Source organism: Aquarana catesbeiana, linkage group LG03, assembly GCF_042186555.1.
Source record: "Aquarana catesbeiana isolate 2022-GZ linkage group LG03, ASM4218655v1, whole genome shotgun sequence".
In the NCBI taxonomy this organism is placed as follows: domain Eukaryota; kingdom Metazoa; phylum Chordata; class Amphibia; order Anura; family Ranidae; genus Aquarana; species Aquarana catesbeiana.
This window is the reverse complement of record NC_133326.1, coordinates 523375865-523394760: the sequence shown is the minus strand read 5'-3', so window position 1 is coordinate 523394760 and position 18896 is coordinate 523375865. Positions and strand designations below refer to the sequence as shown.

General features: G+C 41.5%; 1 protein-coding gene across 2 annotated transcripts in view; it reads right to left on the bottom strand.

Moving 5' to 3' along the window:
* Window positions 1-18896, bottom strand: part of ABTB3 (ankyrin repeat and BTB domain containing 3) — a 328533-nt gene that overhangs the window by 10243 nt on the left and 299394 nt on the right. For both annotated transcript variants that reach the window (XM_073621224.1, XM_073621225.1), the window contains 3 exons: window positions 17969-18104; window positions 15915-16135; window positions 4845-5023 (listed from right to left, as the gene is read on the bottom strand). In XM_073621224.1, coding sequence (XP_073477325.1) covers window positions 4845-5023; window positions 15915-16135; window positions 17969-18104 — 536 coding nt within the window. The remainder of the gene's footprint in view (window positions 1-4844; window positions 5024-15914; window positions 16136-17968; window positions 18105-18896) is intronic.

Here is an 18896-nt window from a genome sequence, read left to right as displayed (position 1 = left end):
ATATATATATATATATATATATATATATATATATATATATATATACACACACACACACACACACACACACAGTATCTCACAAAAGTGAGTACACCCCTCACATTTTTTTTATTTTATTATAACTTTTCATGTGACAACACTGAAGAAATTACACTTTGCTACAATGTAAAGTAGTGAGTGTACAGCTTGTATAACAGTGTAAATTTGCTGTCCCCTCAAAATAACTCAGCCACTAATGTACAAACCGCTGGCAACAAAAGTGAGTACACCCCTAAGTGAAAATGACCAAATTGGGCCCAATTAGCCATTTTCCCTCCTCGGTGTCATGTGACTCATTAGTGTTACAAGGTCTCAGGTGTGAATGGGGAGCAGGTGTGTTAAATTTGGTGTTATCGCTCTCACTCTCATACTGGTTACTGGAAGTTCAACATGGCACCTCATGGCAAAGTACTCTCTAAGGATCTGAAAAAAGAATTGTTGCTCTACATAAAGATGGCATAGGCTATAAAAAGATTGCCAAGACCCTGAAACTGAGCTGAAGCACGGTGGCCAAGACCATACAGCGGTTTAACAGGACAGGTTCCACTCAGAACAGGCCTCGCCATGATCGACCAAAGAAGTTGAGTGCACGTGCTCAGCGTCATATACAGAGGTTGTCTTTGGGAAATAGACCTATGAGTGCTGCCAGCATTGCTGCAGAGGTTAAAGGGGTGGGGGGTCAGCCTGTCAGTGCTCAGACCATACGCCACACACTGCATCAAACTGGGCTGCATGGTTGTCATCCCAGAAGGAAGCCTCTTCTAAAGATGATGCACAAGAAAGCCTACAAACAGTTTGCTAAAGACAATCAGACTAAGGACATGGATTACTGGAACCATGTCCTGTGGTGAGACCAAGGTAAACTTATTTGGTTCAGATGCTGTTAAACGTGTGTGCCGGCAACCATGTGAGGAGTACAAAGACAAGTCTGTCTTGCTTATAGTCAAGCATGGTGGTGGGAGTATCATGGTCTGGGGCTGAATGAGTGCTGCCGGCACTGGCGAGCTACAGTTCATTGAGGCAACCATAAATGCCAACATGTACTGTGAAATAATGAAGCAGAGCATGATCCTCTCCCTCCGGAGACTGGGCCACAGGGCAGTATTCCAACATGATAACGACCCCAAACACACCTCCAAGACGACCACTGCCTTGCTAAAGAAGCTGAGTGTTGGACTGGCTAAGCATGTCTCCAAACCAAAACCCTATTGAGCATCTGTGGGGCATCCTCAAACAGAAGGTGGTGGAGCGCAAGGTCTCTAACATCCACCAGCTCTGTGATGTTGTCATGGAGGAGTGGAAGAGGACTCCAGTGGCAACCAATGAAGCTCTGATGAACTCCATGCCCAAGAGGGTTAAGGCAGTGCTGGAAAATAATGGTGGAAACACAAAATATTGACACTTTGGGCCCAATTTGGACATTCTCACTTAGGGGTGTACTCACTTTTGTTGTCAGCGGTTTAGACATTAATGGCTCAAATGTTGAGTTATTTTGAGGGGATAGCAAATTTACACTGTTATACAAGCTGTACACTTACTACTTTACATTGTAGCAAAATGTAATTTCTATAGTGTTGTCACATGAATAGATATAATAAAATATTTACAAAAACGTGAGGGTGTAATCACTTTTGTGAGATACTATGTGTATATATATCATTATCATTTGAACCTTTTTTTTACACTCACTGTGTCTAGTATATATTTCCTATGTGTTTTTTCCTATTTGAGAAACACATTTGTGTATTTTTAGATCACATAAACTCTAAATGTTTGTTTGGATAGTTTTTCATGAGCAAAATACATTATTAGCGCTACACAATTACCATATATTACTATATATATCTATATATATATATATATATATATATATATATATATATATATATATATATATATATATATATATATAGATATATATAGATATAGATAGATACATAGATCTATCTATCTATCTATCTATCTATCTATCTATCTATCTATCTATCTATCTATCTATCTATCTATCTATCTATCTATCTATCTATCTATCTCTATATATATATTTATATATATATGAATAGGCTCTGTTTAAAGGAAATAATGTTATTTATCATATTTAATAAATGATCAGGTCTGAAAAATACAATTTGTAAAAATACCTTTCCTTCTTTAGTCATAGAAATATTTATGTTATATATGTAGATGTATTATTTTCACTTCAGGCCAGCAGATGGTACTGTAGGGTACATTTCGCATGATATGCAGGCTGTCTTTCCCTGCCTTGCTGAAAAGGTCTGTTGTTTACAGAGCACAATAGCTCAGCCTCTATTTACCCACACAACTAAATGAGCCAGGGCAGTGACTCAACTCCCTGTTTTGTTTCCCTCCCTGCCTGTTTAGATGCCTTTATAACAAGTTTCAAATAGCGAGAGACAGTCTGAAAGCAATAAACTGATGTTGTGCACTCCCTTTAGAAAACCTATTATACATTGTGACAACAGTCACTCTTAATTGATGGTTTATTTCTAAAACAAAGATTTATATAAAGAGCAAAAAAATAGACAGAGCATCACTTTAAGAATGTATTAATGTTAAAAACAGATAAAACGGACCCTAAATCAACATTTCCTTCCTTTGATGTAAATAATACTGATGTAGCATCCCTGCCCTGGGCTGATTAAATTTAGTGCACGACTTGCTGTAACCAGCTGAGCTGAAAATCATATTTTAGGTCTGTCAGGTTTATCCCTAAACCTGGTGGCTGTTTGCGTCTACCTCCTTCTGGAAGAATGCAGGGGTCCACCGATTATCGGAGCAGGCAATTATTAGGGCTGATATTTGCACATTTTCAAATAATCGGTATCGGTCAGAAACTTACTGATATTGGTCAGTGTGCAGTACATAGATATTTATGCCATTTTTCTATGTTTTGGGAAGCCATTTAATAAGTTAATATTTTTCAAGCACTTTATTTTTCCCAGTTGTTTACTTTTAATATTTAAAATTTTAATAAACATGTTCAGTTTATACCAGATTTGTGTAGAAATTGTGTTGATTTTTCAAAACTTTAAACGTACAGAATATTGGCACCTGTTATCGGCTATCGGCCTGAAAAGCGGCCGAAAAATCGGTATCGGCCCTGAAAAAATTATATCGGTCGACCCCTAGAAGAATGTTCCAGAAATAATGTAGGGTCAGTCACTGGGTTATTAATATTTATTTTACCTTGACGAATCCCTGGGGCAAAAGGCTCAGAAGGTATGGCTGAGAAGAAAATAAATGTTTGGGAGGGTCTGATCAGAGTTCTCTGTCCTGGGGTCTCCCCCCTGGGCCTCAGCCTGTGTGTGTGATACAGAAGTGCGGTTAGGCCTCAGCAGATGCAATGGCCTGATGGAAGCTGGACTTACGGAAACTTCCTGGAAGACACTATATGTGGAAGCTAAGCTGGAGAGGAAATTTTTCACTGAAGAGTGTTGGAAAAGGTTATTTAAGGAGGGGAAGGGAGGGGCGAAGGAGCTGGACCAGTACAGGCAGTAATCAGACACTCCCAAAAGAGGAGAGGGCTATGACATGCAGGACGGGAGGGGGCTGTGCTAGAAAGGTTTTCTAGCAAGTAAAAAGTGCAAGTGAATAAAAAATAATTTATGTAAGATAGAAACACATGTAAGCATTTGCAATACTTGATTTTCCTGTGCTTTATACCTGTATTTTTTTTAGTTTGGCGACAGAGTCTCTTGAATTTGATTTGAGTATAATTTGGGACAAAAGTGTTCAACTAGTGGCCCTGTGGTGGCAAGTCAGACTCCAATGATAGCATATTGATGCAAATAATTTCATAAATGTTTTTATTTTCTCTTTGGTCACCGATTTTTAAATGCTGAAAATGCTGGTTCACAGGCATATCATGCTAATATCATGCTAATGAAGGTCCGCATGCTGGTGGTTTGAATATTAGTAAATTAGCATATCACTGCACCTCTAATCAGCTTCAGGGTAATCAGTTACAGACTTCAACTGTTACCTATATCCATATCTGACAGTCAATACCACAAATGATAAATTTTGCCAACACTGGATGCCACTTTTGGATGCCCTCAAGAGCACACCTGCCATTACTTTATTCATACTGAAAAAGCTACAGCATTACAGTGCAGGCTTAGATGCCCTGTTTCTTGCTGGAGCTTACACAGGGCTGAGGACTCTGCCCACACCTTCGTTTGATGAAGGTGCACTGGGTCAATCACCAAAACTGGTGGTGACACAATAAGAGCGCCAGGTAGGGAAAGGTAGTATGTTCTGCTGGGAAGGAGAGGCATTAAAGGAATTAAGCAAAATTCACCTTTGCACTCGTGTTCCCCCATGCACTGCGAGGGTTAAATGTTTGGTCTGGGGTGCAGGGATAATATGTAATGCTTTCCTTACTCTTTGCTCCAGCAGGGTCCCTCCAGCTTTGCTGTGCAGGTCCTGCGAAGCTTCCTTCCTAAGGCGCAGAATTAATAGCCCTGCACTGTAGGTGATGAACTCCAGGGACCACCTACAGCCTGGGCAGAAGAGAACCGTTCTGGAGAGAGGGATAGAGGACATCTCATCCCTGCACCGCTAGACTAAATGAGGGTCTGCAGCGGCAGCTTCCATATTTCTCCTAATACAGTTACAGATAGACACAGTTAAAATAGCATACATAATTATATTGCAACCCTACGAAGAGGGAAAGCTATAAGGCTGGGGAGAAATAGAAGGGGATGAGGAAAGGAAAGAGATAGAGAAAGGCAGAATGATCATTTGGGGAACATGCAATGAGGAATGACTTCAACTTTACCTACCTTGCTAGCTTTTAATATCTCAAACATGAGTGGCAGCCCTTGTGTCACCAGTTCCTCTGTATATTCCTCCTCCTGAATAGACTTGAACTCTTTAAGCAAACACTGGATTAGTGGACGCCTGTGCTGGTGGAATGAAATGCGCAGAGATTCCAGCCATGTGTGAAGAGTCCAAGGGACACCTAAAAGGGAAGCAACAGATACATGTATGACTGGCTATGAATCTGTTTATCTATGCTGTACTGTATGACCAAAGGTTTGTGGAAACCTGTTTGTTGGACATCCCATTCTAGATCCATGAGTATTAATATGGAACTGACCTCCACCCCTTTCAGCTTTATTAGCCTTCACTCCTATAAGAAGGCTTTCTACAAGATTTTGGAGTGTGTCTGTGGGAATGTGTGCCCATTTGCCAAAAGGACATGTCAAAGTAGACTTTACTCACAGTTTGCATTCCACTTCACCCCAAAGGTGTTCAGTAGGGTTGAGGTCAAGGCTCTGTGCAGGCCAATTAGGTTCCTACACGCAGAACCCATGTCTTTTTTGTCTAAGTTGCCTTGTTGGTAATTCATCTATGCACCTACATGAGCTTGTTGGTCATCTAATTCCAAAATCATGAACAATAAGGTGTCGCCAACTTCTACAGCTGTAACAGCCTCCACTCTTCTAGGCAGGCTTTCCAAAAGATTTTGTAGTTTGTCTATGGAATTTGTGCCCATTTGGTGCCAACAGAACATTTGTGAGGTCAGGTACTGGTGTAGGGTGAGAAAACCTGGCTCACAATTGGCTTTCCAATTCGTCCCAAATGTGTTCAGTAGGGTTGAGATTAAGGCTGTGTGCAGGCACTCTAGTTCCCCCACACCAAACTCATCAAATTGTGTCTTTCTTGAGCTGTCTTTGGGCCCTTGTTGCTACAAGGTTGGGCACACACAATTGTTTAAAAATGTATTTTATGCTATAGCATTAATACTAACTCAACTCAATAATTTGAAGGGCTGTCTATATACTTTTGAACATGCAGTAGATGTTAAAGCCTGGTATCCACAAGCTTTTAGACATATGTAGGGGTGTACTTGTTCCAGCTTGAAGCCAATGAGTCAGTATGGCAGCCAGCCAATCTTGTAGGAAACCTTCCCAAAAGAGTGGAGGCTGTTATAGCTGCAGATGGAAGGGAGGCCAATTCCATATAAATGGTTAGGTGTCCACAAACCTTTAGTCATATACAGTAAGTGTGGACAAATAAAGACTGCTGACTTTATACTGACTTGTCTGATCTGCCTATTTTTTCTAGATCAGGCACTCAGAAGATTTTGAAGCCAGTGCTCAACATAACAGCCAGTCAGCCATCATTTTCAGAAGGAGGTCAGCAATCACAGTTTAGGAACGGTTTACTTAAAAATATATACTGTATATATATCTCACAGCAGGAGTTTAATATCCTCCGCCTCCTCTGTTCTCTCCACAGGTCTCATCATTTGAATTAAGTGTCAGATCATCTCACAGGAAGTTCCATTTAAGCACAGCAGGGAACCGATTTAAACACCTGTGACACCGGTCCGTTTTTTCATTTTAATTCTGAAGTTTTCAATTACAAGGGTTTGTAGATTGTACGGAAAAGCAATTTACATGGAGCACAGGGATTTTCAACTATAAATGTAACTCTGTTAGTGGAATTTAATTTTAACGTAACGCTTCATTACACACCACAAAGGCGTGGACGTTCACATCGACACTTTCTTCATATAGAAATATTTAAAGGTATTTTTAGGGAGTCTTGAGGAATATTTTAGGAGCACCTGTCTTTTTTACAGTGCCTTGCAAAAGTATTCATACCTCTTGACATTTTCCACATTTTGTCGTGTTACAACCAAAAACGTAAATGTATTTTATTGAGATTTTATGTGATAACTCAGCACAAAGTGGCACATGATTGTGAAGTGGAAGGAAAATGATAAATGATTTTCAAATTTTTTTACAAATAAATATGTGAAAAGTGTGGTGTGCATTTGTATTCAGCCCCCAAGTCAATACCTTGTAGAACCACCTTTTGCTGCAATTACAGCTGCAAGTCTTTTTGGATATGTCTCTATCAGCTTTCCACCTCTAGAGAGTGAAATTTTTGCTCGTTCTTCTTTGCAAAATAGCTCAAGCTCTGTCAGATTGGATGGAGAGTGTCTGTGAGCAGCAATTTTCAAGTCTTGCCTCAGATTCTCAATTAGATTTAGGTCTAGAAATTGACTGGGCCATTCTTATACCGCGTACACACCTAGGGACGTGTTCTCTTCTTCCAATGTTGACACGACGGTCTCTCTGGCTGGAATGCTCTCTGAGCGCTCCGATGTGACTTATATAGGCGGAGACCCCGCCCCCTTATGCTGTCACAGTCCCTGGGCATGCTGGGACTGTGACATTTTAGGGGGCGTGGTCACCGGTGATTTGACCACGCCCCCCTAAAATGTCACAGTCCCAGCATGCCCAGGGACTGTGATGGCATAAGGGGGCGGGGTCTCCGCCTATATAAGTCACAACGGAGCGCTCAGAGAGCATTCCAGCCGGAGAGACCGTCGTGTCAACATCAGAAGAAGAGAAGAAGCCAAGAAGCCCAGAAGCCCAGAAGCCAGAAGTCCGGGCCCCCGCTAACAAAAGAGCGTCATGAAGATAGTGGAGGAGCCGGCAGAAGAACTGGAACACCGGGAGAAGAGGCCAGAGAGAGCGGAGAAGAACCAACCGGACGCCGGGAGAAGAGGAACCAGAGGGACCCCCGAAGTCGGAAGAAGACCCCCGAAGCCGGAAGAAGAACCCCAGGAGCTGTCTAATAAATGACTTTAAAAACCTGTGTAGTGTGTTTTATTATTGACACTTTTTCCCTAGGTAGATAGGTAGGGGTACCATGTACCCCATACTCATTCACATAGGGTGGGGGGCCGGGATCTGGGGGCCCCCTTGTTATAGGGGGCTCCCGGATTCCTATAAGCCCCCCCCCCGCAGACCCCGACAACCAACGGCCAGGGTTGTCGGGAAGAGGCCCTTGTCCTCATCAACATGGGGACAAGGTGCTTTGTGGTGGGGGGCCCCGCAGGGCACCCCCTCCCCTAAAGCACCCACCCCCCCATGTTGAGGGCATGCAGCCTGGTACGGTTCGGGGGGGGGGCGCTCGCTCGTCCCCACCCCCTTTCCTGACCGGCTGGGCTGCGTGCTCGGATCGGGGTCTGGTATGGATTTTAGGGGGGACCCCACGCCGTTTTTTCGGCGTAGGGGGTTCCCCTTAAAATCCATACCAGGGCCTGGTATGCCCTGCGACGGGGCTCGGTAAGGTGTCAATCTCACCGATAAAAGCGGCGAGATTCACTTCCTTTTCTAGTCCCGTCGTACCCGAGTCACGTTCAAAATGAATGGACTTGTCCGTGTGTGGGCAAGTCTGTTCATTCTGAAAGTCTGCCGTAACTCCGGCGAAAGTCCATCGGAAAAATGGGTGGACCTAGCCTGCCGGAAAGTCCGGTCGTGTGTAGGCAAGTCCGCCATTCAGAAAGTCCGGCAGTAGTCCGCCGGAAAGTCCGGCGGGAAGAACGTCGGACCAAGTCTGCCGGAAAGTCTGCTCGTGTGTACGCGGCATTACACATGAATATGCTTTGATCTAAACCATTCCATTGTAGCTCTGGTCTTTTGCAAACTCTAACAGGTTTTCTTTTAAGATCGCCCTGCATTTGGCTCCATCTATCTTCCCATCAACTCTGACCAGCTTCCCTGTCCCTGCTGAAGAAAAGCACCCCCACAACATGATGCTGCCACCACCATGTTTCACGGTGGGGATGATGTGTTCAGGGTGATGTGCCGTGTTAGTTTTCCACCACACATAGCGTTTTCCTTTTAGGCCAAAAAGTTCAACTCTGGTCTCATCTGACCAGAGCACCTTCTTCCACATGTTTTCTGTGTCCCCCACATGGCTTCTCACAAACTGCAAACAGCACTTCTTATGGCTTTCTTTCAACCATGGCTTTCTTTTTGCCACTCTTCCTTAAAGGCCAGTTTTGTGGAGTGCACGACTAATAGTTGTCCTGTGGACAGCTTCTCCCACCTGAGCTGTGGATCTCTGCAGTTCCTCCAGAGTTACCATGGGCCACTTGTCTGCTTCTCTGATTAATGCTTTCCTCGCCCAGCCTGTCAGTTTAGGTGGACGGCCATGTCTTGGTAGGTTGCAGTTGTGCCATACTCTTTCCATTTTCGGATGATGGATTGAACAGTGCTCTGTGAGATGTTTGAAGCTTGGGATATTTTTTAAAACCTAACCCTGCTTTAAACTTCTCCACAACTTTATCCCTGACCTCTCTGGTATGTTCCTTGGCCTCCATGCTGCTGTTTGTTCACTAAGGTTCAACAAACCTCTAAGGGCTTCACAGAACAGCTGTATTTATACTGAGATTCAATTACATACAGGTGGACTTTATTTAGTAATTAGGTGACTTCTGAAGACAACTGGTTCCACTAGATTTTAGTTAGGGGTATCAGAGTAAAGGGGGCTGAATACAAATGCACGCCCCCCTTTTTAGGTATTTATTTGAAAATTATTTTGTAAAACTATTTTTCATTTTTCTTCCACTTCACAATTATGTGCCACTTTGTGTTGGTCTATCACATAAAATCCCAATAAAATACATTTACGTTTTTAGTTGTAACATGACAAAATGTGAAAAATTTCAAGGGGTATGAATAGTTTTCAAGTCACCGTAACTACTTGAAGACCAGGTCTTTTTGTTTACAAGTAAAAATCTGTATTTTGTGCTAGGAAATAACCCTCAAACATTACATACATATATTTTAGCAGAGGTCCTAGAGAAGAAAATAGTGGGTTTTACAATTTTTAAAAACATTTTTTATGGTATTTGCGCAGCTGTTTTTCAAACACAAATTTAGGGTCCTTTCACACGGGTGTTCCATTTGTTTCATCAGTTCAGTCACGTTTTTTCAAAGAAAAAATGGATCAGTTTACATCAGTATTTCATCAGTTTCTTATCAGTTTTTCATTAGTTGCTTATCCGTTTTACATCAGTTTTTTTTACATCCACCATTACCAATGCAAAAAGGACCGTTTGTCCATTTACATGCGTTTTTCATCCGTTTTTTTAACAGGAGAAAAAATAGGGCTTTGATCAGTTCCAAAAAATGAGATGTGTTGATGGACGTTTTTCATCCATCAACAGAATGCCCGTGTGAAAGGGGCCTTTCTGGAAAAAATACACTTTAATGAATTCTAATTCACACAAATCAAATAAAATACCCAGTTTTTGGTAAAATATAAAAGATGGTGTTACACCGAGTAAATAGATACATAACATGTCATGCTTTAAAATTGCGCTTGTGGAATAACGACCTTGGTTAATAAACTCTGGAGCAACTGCACCTACAAAGTGCACAGTCTATTAGCATTTAGTAAATCAACCCCATAGGATTCACATATGTACACGACAGTGAAAAATGAAAGGCCAATGCACATATGCACGTGTTGGTGTGTGTGTTGCTGTAACACATTTGAAGACCTGCCTTTTTTTATGCGAGTTACCACAATACAGAATGTTCATGTGCTCGCAGATTATTTTAGAAAAAATAAAAATTTACCAATCAGGTCTACATCATGTATAATATAACAAAGCTTTCCTCTTGCTCTTTTAAAGTTTATTAAAAAAGAAAAAAAACTATTGTGCAGTACTTTTTTCCAATATATACACACGTCCCCATGTTTTATCCCTTTACTGACCCTGAAAATACAGAAAATACTTGATCTGCCAGAATTGCATTCAGCTCCTAATTTCCTGTCGTAACTAGTGTGGCCATTGGACGATTTCCCCTCTATTACTTTTCTTGGGGCAACCGAACATGTGGGATTTTTTACTTTTACTTTCAATGATAATGGTAAACAGGACAAATAGAGAGTGTGAATCTCCTTAACGGAGACACAGACAGCAATAAAAACTGACAGCTGTTCTATTTCCTCTCCACTCCATCCAAAACTAAAAGAAAAAGTTTTGCCTTTAGTTATGCTTTAACTGTGCTTTTTAGATAAAATATGTATTCACCAAAATTACCTTTGAACGGCCCCTGCATCCATCCTCAGAATATACAATTTACATTTTAAAATACAGACTGTTTAAGTGGAGTTTGTCTATCATCATATATTTTTCTTAGTGATGAATTATGCAAAAGTAAGCTTAATAAATGGACCCTAAAAGCGAAGCGAAGCAAACCAAAAAGCCACTGGCATACTTCCCTGTGTGCACCGCTGGTATGCACGGTCCCCCAGCAGCAAATGAAGTGAACGCCTCATTTATTGCCAGAAGGGGTACAGTTGCCGCTCACAGAAGCATGTTATTGAAATGTAATAACTTTATCATACTTCTAAGAATGAAGAAAATGAAAGATAGAAATATGAATAGATTTGAAAGAAAACTGCTGTCTGATAAATTGCATGAAAGCAATAAGTCTGCATTGCCTATTGTAACCAGATTATACAAAACAGTGTTACCAAGAGTGTTAATAGGCAAGCTCAATGTACCTTTAAATCACTAACTGTTTTTCCACTTTTGCAGTCAAATTTGAGAAACCCCTGCTACATGTGTGTTCCTCTCATACAGCATACCTGAAATTATTTAAAAACAAAAAAAGATTTCTTACCTTCCTAGCTTTTTTTTTCGGAGCAAGCTTATACATAGGATGCCATAGACATGCTTTTATTGTTTAGAATTTGCAATGTGTAATTAGAGGACAGACTGTTTTATTTTTTTAAGTGCATCAACATACAATGTACCACCCAAGCCTTAAGATCCTTGTTAGGACAGACAGTGTGCTCTATGTAGTGAACTGATAATGAGATCTGCCAGCACAGTACATATAGAATTATTAAATGGTAAACATATCTCCCCAGTCCCCTTTCTAACATTATATAGAAGGGAAAAGCTAAGTAAAAGACCTTCAGCCTCCCGAGGACGATCCCGCCTCTCCACCCCTCTTCCCTGACTCTGCAGAATTAGGACATTACTTTTTTTTCTTTTGTTTACTTCTTTTTTTTTTTCATTTAAAGTCGGCTCCTTCCCTATGCGTGTCACTTGCCTTAGGCGAATGATGCGCACACTGCCCGCTGTGCCTACCGGGATATGTACGTCACTAATCCCAGGAGGCATAGCCTTTCATTCAAGAACAGGAGGAGGGGGCAGGCCTAGCAGCACGTCATCAAGAGGTCCGCCCACTGAACCTGCAAGAGCCTGCGGGCCTCTCGATGACATCAGAGGGAACATGGCGGCGCGGGACAGAGCTGTGGCCGGGCATGAGAGGATCTCTGCAGGTCAATGCTGGATCCACTGTTTGGGTGAGTATCTGAAATGTGCAGATACCACCATCAGGTAAGGGGGGCCAAAAAAAATAAATAAATGAGGAGTTCCTCTTTAAGGAAGTAAAAAGGTAAGCAGCAATTTTAAAATATTTTTTATGTTATGCTATGTATAACAAATATAAGCAGGTGTTATCTCAATAGGCTACTAAAGTGGAAATAAACTCTAAATTTCCCAGTAGGTGTGGCAGTTCACTAAATGCCTTTCAGTGGTCATGTTCAATTAAAGTGTTTGTAACCTTAAAAATGTAATTCACTGTCAGTCCCTCTTTCTTATCTAGCCATGCCACACTGTTTACTTTTTAAAAACAAAGCCTCTAAATACCTTTTTTTCAGAGATCTTCAGGCCAGTCACGTGACTCCCAGCTGCTCTCCTACTCCGATCCAGGGCTACAGCAGGAGGAGCCAAGATCTCCCTCTGATGTCATCTGGGAGGTCACGTGAATGCTGCGCTGGCCGCTCTGCCCCTCCTGCTGTAGCCCTGGATCGGAGTAGGAGAGCGGCCGGGAATCACGTGACCGGCCTGAAGATCTCTGAAAAAGGTATTTAGAGGCTTTGTTTTAAAACAAACGTAAACAGTGTGGTATGGATAAATAAAACAGAGGGGCTGGCAGTGACATCTTTTAAAGTTTACTTCAGTACTAATAATAACACAGACACAGAAACTGACAGGCAGGGGGGAGGGGAGAGGGGGAGAGAGGAGAGCTGCGGATGACGACAGCAAGAAAACTGACCACTGTGTCAGGGCTCTGCAGCCATGATAAACCATGGTCAGTTTACAGGGGAAGGGCAGAACCAGGCAGGATCAGACATATTTTTTACAGCTTAGAGAGGGGCAGATTAGACAGCACAAGCACTGTGCTGTTTAACCTGCTATGAGGGAACAGGAGCTCTTTTTTTTTTTTTTTTTTTTTAGGGTTACAAACACTTTAATCGCAATGCTCCTATGAAATTATATAAACAAACAAGGATTTTAACTTCTACAGTGCCTCGAAAAAGTATTCATAGACCTTGAAATTCTCCACTTTTTATCATGTTACAACCAAAATGTAAATGTATTGTAATGGGATTTTATGTGATAGACAAATAAATATGTGAAAAGTGTGGCGTGCACGTGTATTTAGCACCCCCTGAGTCAATACTTTGTAGAACCACCTTTCACTGCAATTACAGCTGCAAGTCTTTTTGAGTATGTCTCTACCAGCTTTGCACATCTAGAGAGTGACATTTTCGCCCATTCTTCTTTGCAAAATAGCTCAAGCTCTGTCAGACGGACTGAGAGCATCTGTGAACAGCAATTTTCAAGTCTTGTCACAGATTCTCAATTGGATTTAGGTCTGGACTTTGACTGGGCCATTCTAACACATGAATATGCTTTGATCTAAACCATTCCATTGTAGCCTTTGCTCTATGTTTAGGGTCATTGTCCTGCTGGAAGGTGCACCACTATCCCAGTTTCAAGTCTTTTGCAGACTCTAACAGGTTTTCTTCAAAGATTGCCCTGTATTTGGCTCCATCCATCTTCCCATCAACTCTGACCAACTACTCTTTCTCTGCAGAAGAAAAGCATCCCCACAACATGATGCTGCCACCACCATGTTTCACGGTGGGGATGGTGTGTTCAGGGTGATGTGCAGTGTTAGTTTTCCGCCACACAATAGCGTTTTGCTTTTAGGCCAAAAGGTTCAATTTTTGTCTCATCCGACCAGAGCACCTTCTTCCACATGTTTTCTGTGTCCCCCACATGGCTTCTGCAAACGGGACTTCTTTCTTTCAACAATGGCTTTCTTTTTACCATTCTTCCATAAAGGCCAGATTGTGGAGTGCACGACTAATAGTTGTCCTGTGGACAGATTCTCCCACCTGATCTGTGGATCTCTGCAGCTCCTCCAGAGTTACCATGGGCCTCTTGGCTGCTTCTCTGATTAATGCTCTCCTTGCCCGGCCTGTCAGTTTAGGTGGACGGCTATGTTTTGGTAGCGTTGCAGTTGTGCCATACTCTTTCCATTTTCGGACGACGGAACGAACAGTGCTCTGTGAGATGTTCAAAGCTTGGGATATTTTATTTATAACCTAACCCTGCTTTAAACTTCCCCACAATGTTATCTCTGACCTGTCTGTTGTGTTCCTTGGCCTTCATGATGCTGTTTGTTCACCAAGGTTATCTAACAAACCGCTGAGGGCTTCACAGAGCAGCTGATCTTATACTGTGATTAAATTACACGCAGGTGGATTCTATTTACTAATTAGGTGACTTTGGTTCCACTAGATTTTAGTTAGGGGTATCAGAGTAAAGGGGGCTGAATACAAATGCACGCCACACTTTTCACATACTTATTTGTAAAAAACTTTGAAAACCATTTATCATTTTCCTTTCACTTCACAATTATGTGCCACTTTGTGTTGGTCTATAACATAAAATCCCAATAAAATACATTTACGTTTTTAGTTGTAACATGACAAAATGTGTAAAATTTCAAGGGATATGAGTACTTTTTCAAGGCACTGTAAAATTCTTATAAGGGTGTTCTTTGAGCATCATTTTACATAATCATTTTACCTACCTAATGTCCTGACTTTAGCATGGCAGTGCCCAATTTTGTAATTCAAGAAGGGTAGTGTTTTCTAAAAGTGGGTGTGTCTGGTTCAAAAATTGTCAATTTGTGGTTTGGGAAAACTCTACCTGCATTAATTTAATGTCAGTGACACTGTTCTATGACAGCCCCTGGTTGCCAGTGGACCTAAATATATAAGAACGAAAAATAGCTTACCTCCTTCTAGTCCCTGGCTGTCTCTGATGTCACTATCAAGGTACTGCTCCTGGGACAAGCACGCAGAACAATCACACTAAAGTTAAAGCTCCTGATCTGCATTCTTGTTTCAAATCAGTGCCTAAGAAAGTATTGAAGATGCCGGATCAACATGACAGCTAGTATTTTCAAAAGGACAGGTCAACTGTGGTAGCCCCCATGATTTACCTGCCAAAAGCTTTGTATGTCTGACTGTTCAGTCCTCACATTTATACAGTTCTGCCACACATGTTCTGCTGCAGATCCTGTCCCTCTGCCAGCCTGTTACTGGACAGTGAAAGGAAAAGCAGCTGACTTTCAAATTCATTCTTCTGTTACTCTGCTAGCCCTATCAGTGTGCTCCCTGTACTGCAGAACAACTGATTGGCTCCTGGTGTTGCTCCTCACTTTCCCAGTCTGAGCTCCAATGTACAAGGGACTGTCAGAGGCTGATACCAAGCCAAATTCAGGTACTTACACTGCTTGCATTTATAAAAATCCACTTATGTTTCAATAACTAGAGAGCAGCATTAATTTAAGTTTTTTATATCCTTCTTAGGCCTGGGGTTTAAAGTTGTAGTTGGTGCAAACAGCAGCGCTGCCACTGTAAAATTAGGAGCAAATGTACAACTGTAAAGAAAGGAATGAGAGTACACAGATGTACACCTATCGCTTGTGACAACCAGCAAAACCTGGAAAAATGACTAGGGTCAGAAAGCCTGAAAAGCATAGTGATGAAAGAAGACAAAATTGAGGCTATAAATATATTAAAATAAAAATAGAATAAAGAATGCACAGCAACACATATTAAAAGTAGGAAAAAGTAAATACACATAAAATGTATGCAAATGGCTGATACATACAGTACATATTGCACTGCTGAATCAAATCAGACAATATACTGACCCAAACTCCTAATATCAATGGTCACATCCACATATCCGTGTTCTGCACTGTGGTACATGGCCTCCTTCAGGGCCTTCAGTTTGGCTTTGCTGTTGCGGCTTGGACACAATGGAGTGTTTGCCGTCTCGGCCAAATCCGATCCTTCCGCTAGAATCTCCTCCAGAGATAAGATATCACTCTTCTCCTTTTCAGGCTGGGAAAGCAGCTTACGAAATACATTCCTGAGAAGTAAATCAAGGACATGCTGAATGCAAGATGACAGGTCCTCCCATGCTCAATGTTAACTCCCATGTTTCCCAATGGAGATTAGAAAAAACAAGGTTATATGAGCTAATGTGCAGATAGGACTGAAGAAAAAAACCAGAGTAAGCACTATATGAATACAAATATCCTCACTAGAGGATTATCTGCATGTTTGTGTGGGGTTCTACCAGAAGCTCTGGTTTCCTCCCATAATTCAAAATGTGCTGGTAGCTTAATCGTTTTCCAAAGCTGTCCCAGTTGCGTATTTTTATGATTATGGAGGGGACATTGGGCCCCGTTCAAATCTCCATGTTTACCAGCAGCCTTCTAGCCAGTGCCTTCCATGTGCCATGATCTGTCTGCATTGCATAGAGAGGCACAGAGACCCAGCACTGATGTCACTAAGTCTAAAATATGGTATATAATGAAAACGGAAACCAAGGAAAGCCAAATATAAGCAGATAAAATGCAGCTTTAAGATACACTATATTATCTAAAGTATTGGGACCCCTGCCTTTACACACACATAAACTTTAATGGCATCCCAATCTTAGTCTGTAGGGTTCGATATTGAGTTGGCCCACCTTTTGCAGCTGTAACAGCTTCAACTCTTTTCGGAAGGCTGTCCACAAGGTTTAGGCGTGTGTCTATTGGAATGTTTCGCCATCCTTCCAGAAGCACATTTGTGAGGTCAAGCACTGATGTTGGGCAAGAAGGCCTGGCTCGCAGTCTCCACTCTAATTCATCCCAAAGGTGTTCTATGCCAGAAGAGCTGAAGCTGTTATAGCTGCAAAGGGTGGGCAAACTCAATATTGAACCCTACAGACTAAGACTGGGATGCCATTAAAGTTCATGTGCATGTAAAGGCAGGTGTCCCAAAACTTTTGACAATATAGTGTATGTTGCTGCTGTAGTGAGTTAGGAAAAGTCCTGACTGCAGTATCTTTGATGTGGGTGCAAAAGGAATGTTATATGTAAAAAAATACCTAAGGCCCGATTCACACTTGTGTGGGCTGTGTCCTGCAATTAGGGCAGTCCATTCATTTGGATGGGCTGCCCCATCTGCAGAAGTCCTGGACCTTTTTTAAAAATGATGGCGTACGGTGGTTCAGCACCATGCGCCCAAAAACGTGGGTGAGTTGCTGATGCGTGGGGGTGCCATTACGAATAAATACCCACATGCCTGGTAAACAGAAGTGCTGTTCTCTCATGTGTCGGGAATGCGTGGGGTTATGCCCACATTCCTGGCATGCAATAGTGTGAATTTGGCCTAAAATGTGCATACAGAACACTGCAAAAGGCTTAAGAGTATTATTTCCTTTAGTGTGTCTAAAAAGTCACCAAATATGTCACCACTGAACAAATAATTCCAGAAACTAAACAGGTACATGTCACAGCACTTAATGGCAAGTAGCAGCTGCAAAAGCAAACAAAACCTTGGGAAATGCTTAGTTGGGTCCCGACAGTCCAGTGATGTGAGTGAGTTTAATAACACAGCTCATACAGAAGCACAACAGGGAAAGCTGCCACTGTATTACAGGAGCTGAGCATTTTTATTGTCCCCGCACATTGGATCTGATATTTTAAATATCTCCTGGTAGTAAAGGTGTTCTTTGTAAAAAATAGGGAGAGAGACAAAAGACTGGTTTACAGTACATATATCACAAACACCTGCACTCAATAACCTGGAGGGGTGTGCACATACTCGTGGACATATAGTGTAAGTGATGCTTGTGATTCTGATACTTTTTTAAATGTTGTAAGAAAAAAAAAAAAAAAAACATTATTAGGAGACGTGTCAATACATTTACCTGTGGCCATGTGCAGCAGCCTGGCTATAAGAGTTCATGTCTCCTTGAGGGGCTGAAGAAATGCCATTTCTGTACATAGTGCCTATCATGGGATCTCCTCCTCGTTCTAGCAGCAAACTCACAAGCTCAAAGTTTCCTGTAGTTAATGGAATTCAGAAATATGTTAGATGCCTAAAGCAGAACTCCAGCCAAAAAAACAGCAACACAGAAGTAAAAAGATCATTAAAAGATAAAACAACAAAACCAGCTGTTTTGCAATACAGTAAAACCTTGGATTGTGAGCATAATTCGTTCCGGAAGCATACTTGTAATCCAAAGCACTCGTATATCAAAGCAAATTTTCCCATAGGAAATAATGGAAACTCAGATGGTTCGTTCCACAACCATTAATTCTTAAGTCCTTCAGTTTATAGTCCATATAAAAAGATTATAGCAATGTGCTACTTGTATATCAAGACATCGCTTGTATATCAAGTCAAAATTTATTTAAAAATGTTACTTGTCTTGCAAAATGCTCTCAAACCAAGACACTCTCAAACCAAGGTTTTACTGTATTCACAATCAATACTGAGACGTCCACTGCAGTACTTTTTTTGGCCCCTGGAGTTCCCCAGTCTAATGGCAAGCATTATACAACACACTTCCTCTGAGCCCAGGTCATCCTGGACCTACCACAGCCTGTGAACTGGACAGTGTTATCATTTCTCTTTCACTGTGATTTCTTTTTCTGTGTGCTCTTTGTCAGCACATGAATTGATTGGTTCGTTTTACTGCTCCTTTACTGCTTTTACTGCTGGCTACCCAGCCAATACTGGGTCAAATATATTTACTTACACTGCCTGCATTTTGCAAATAATGTAACATTGTATTTAGGATTACAGAGTTGCATTCATTTGTGTCTTTTATTTTTGCCTAGGATTCAGCTTTA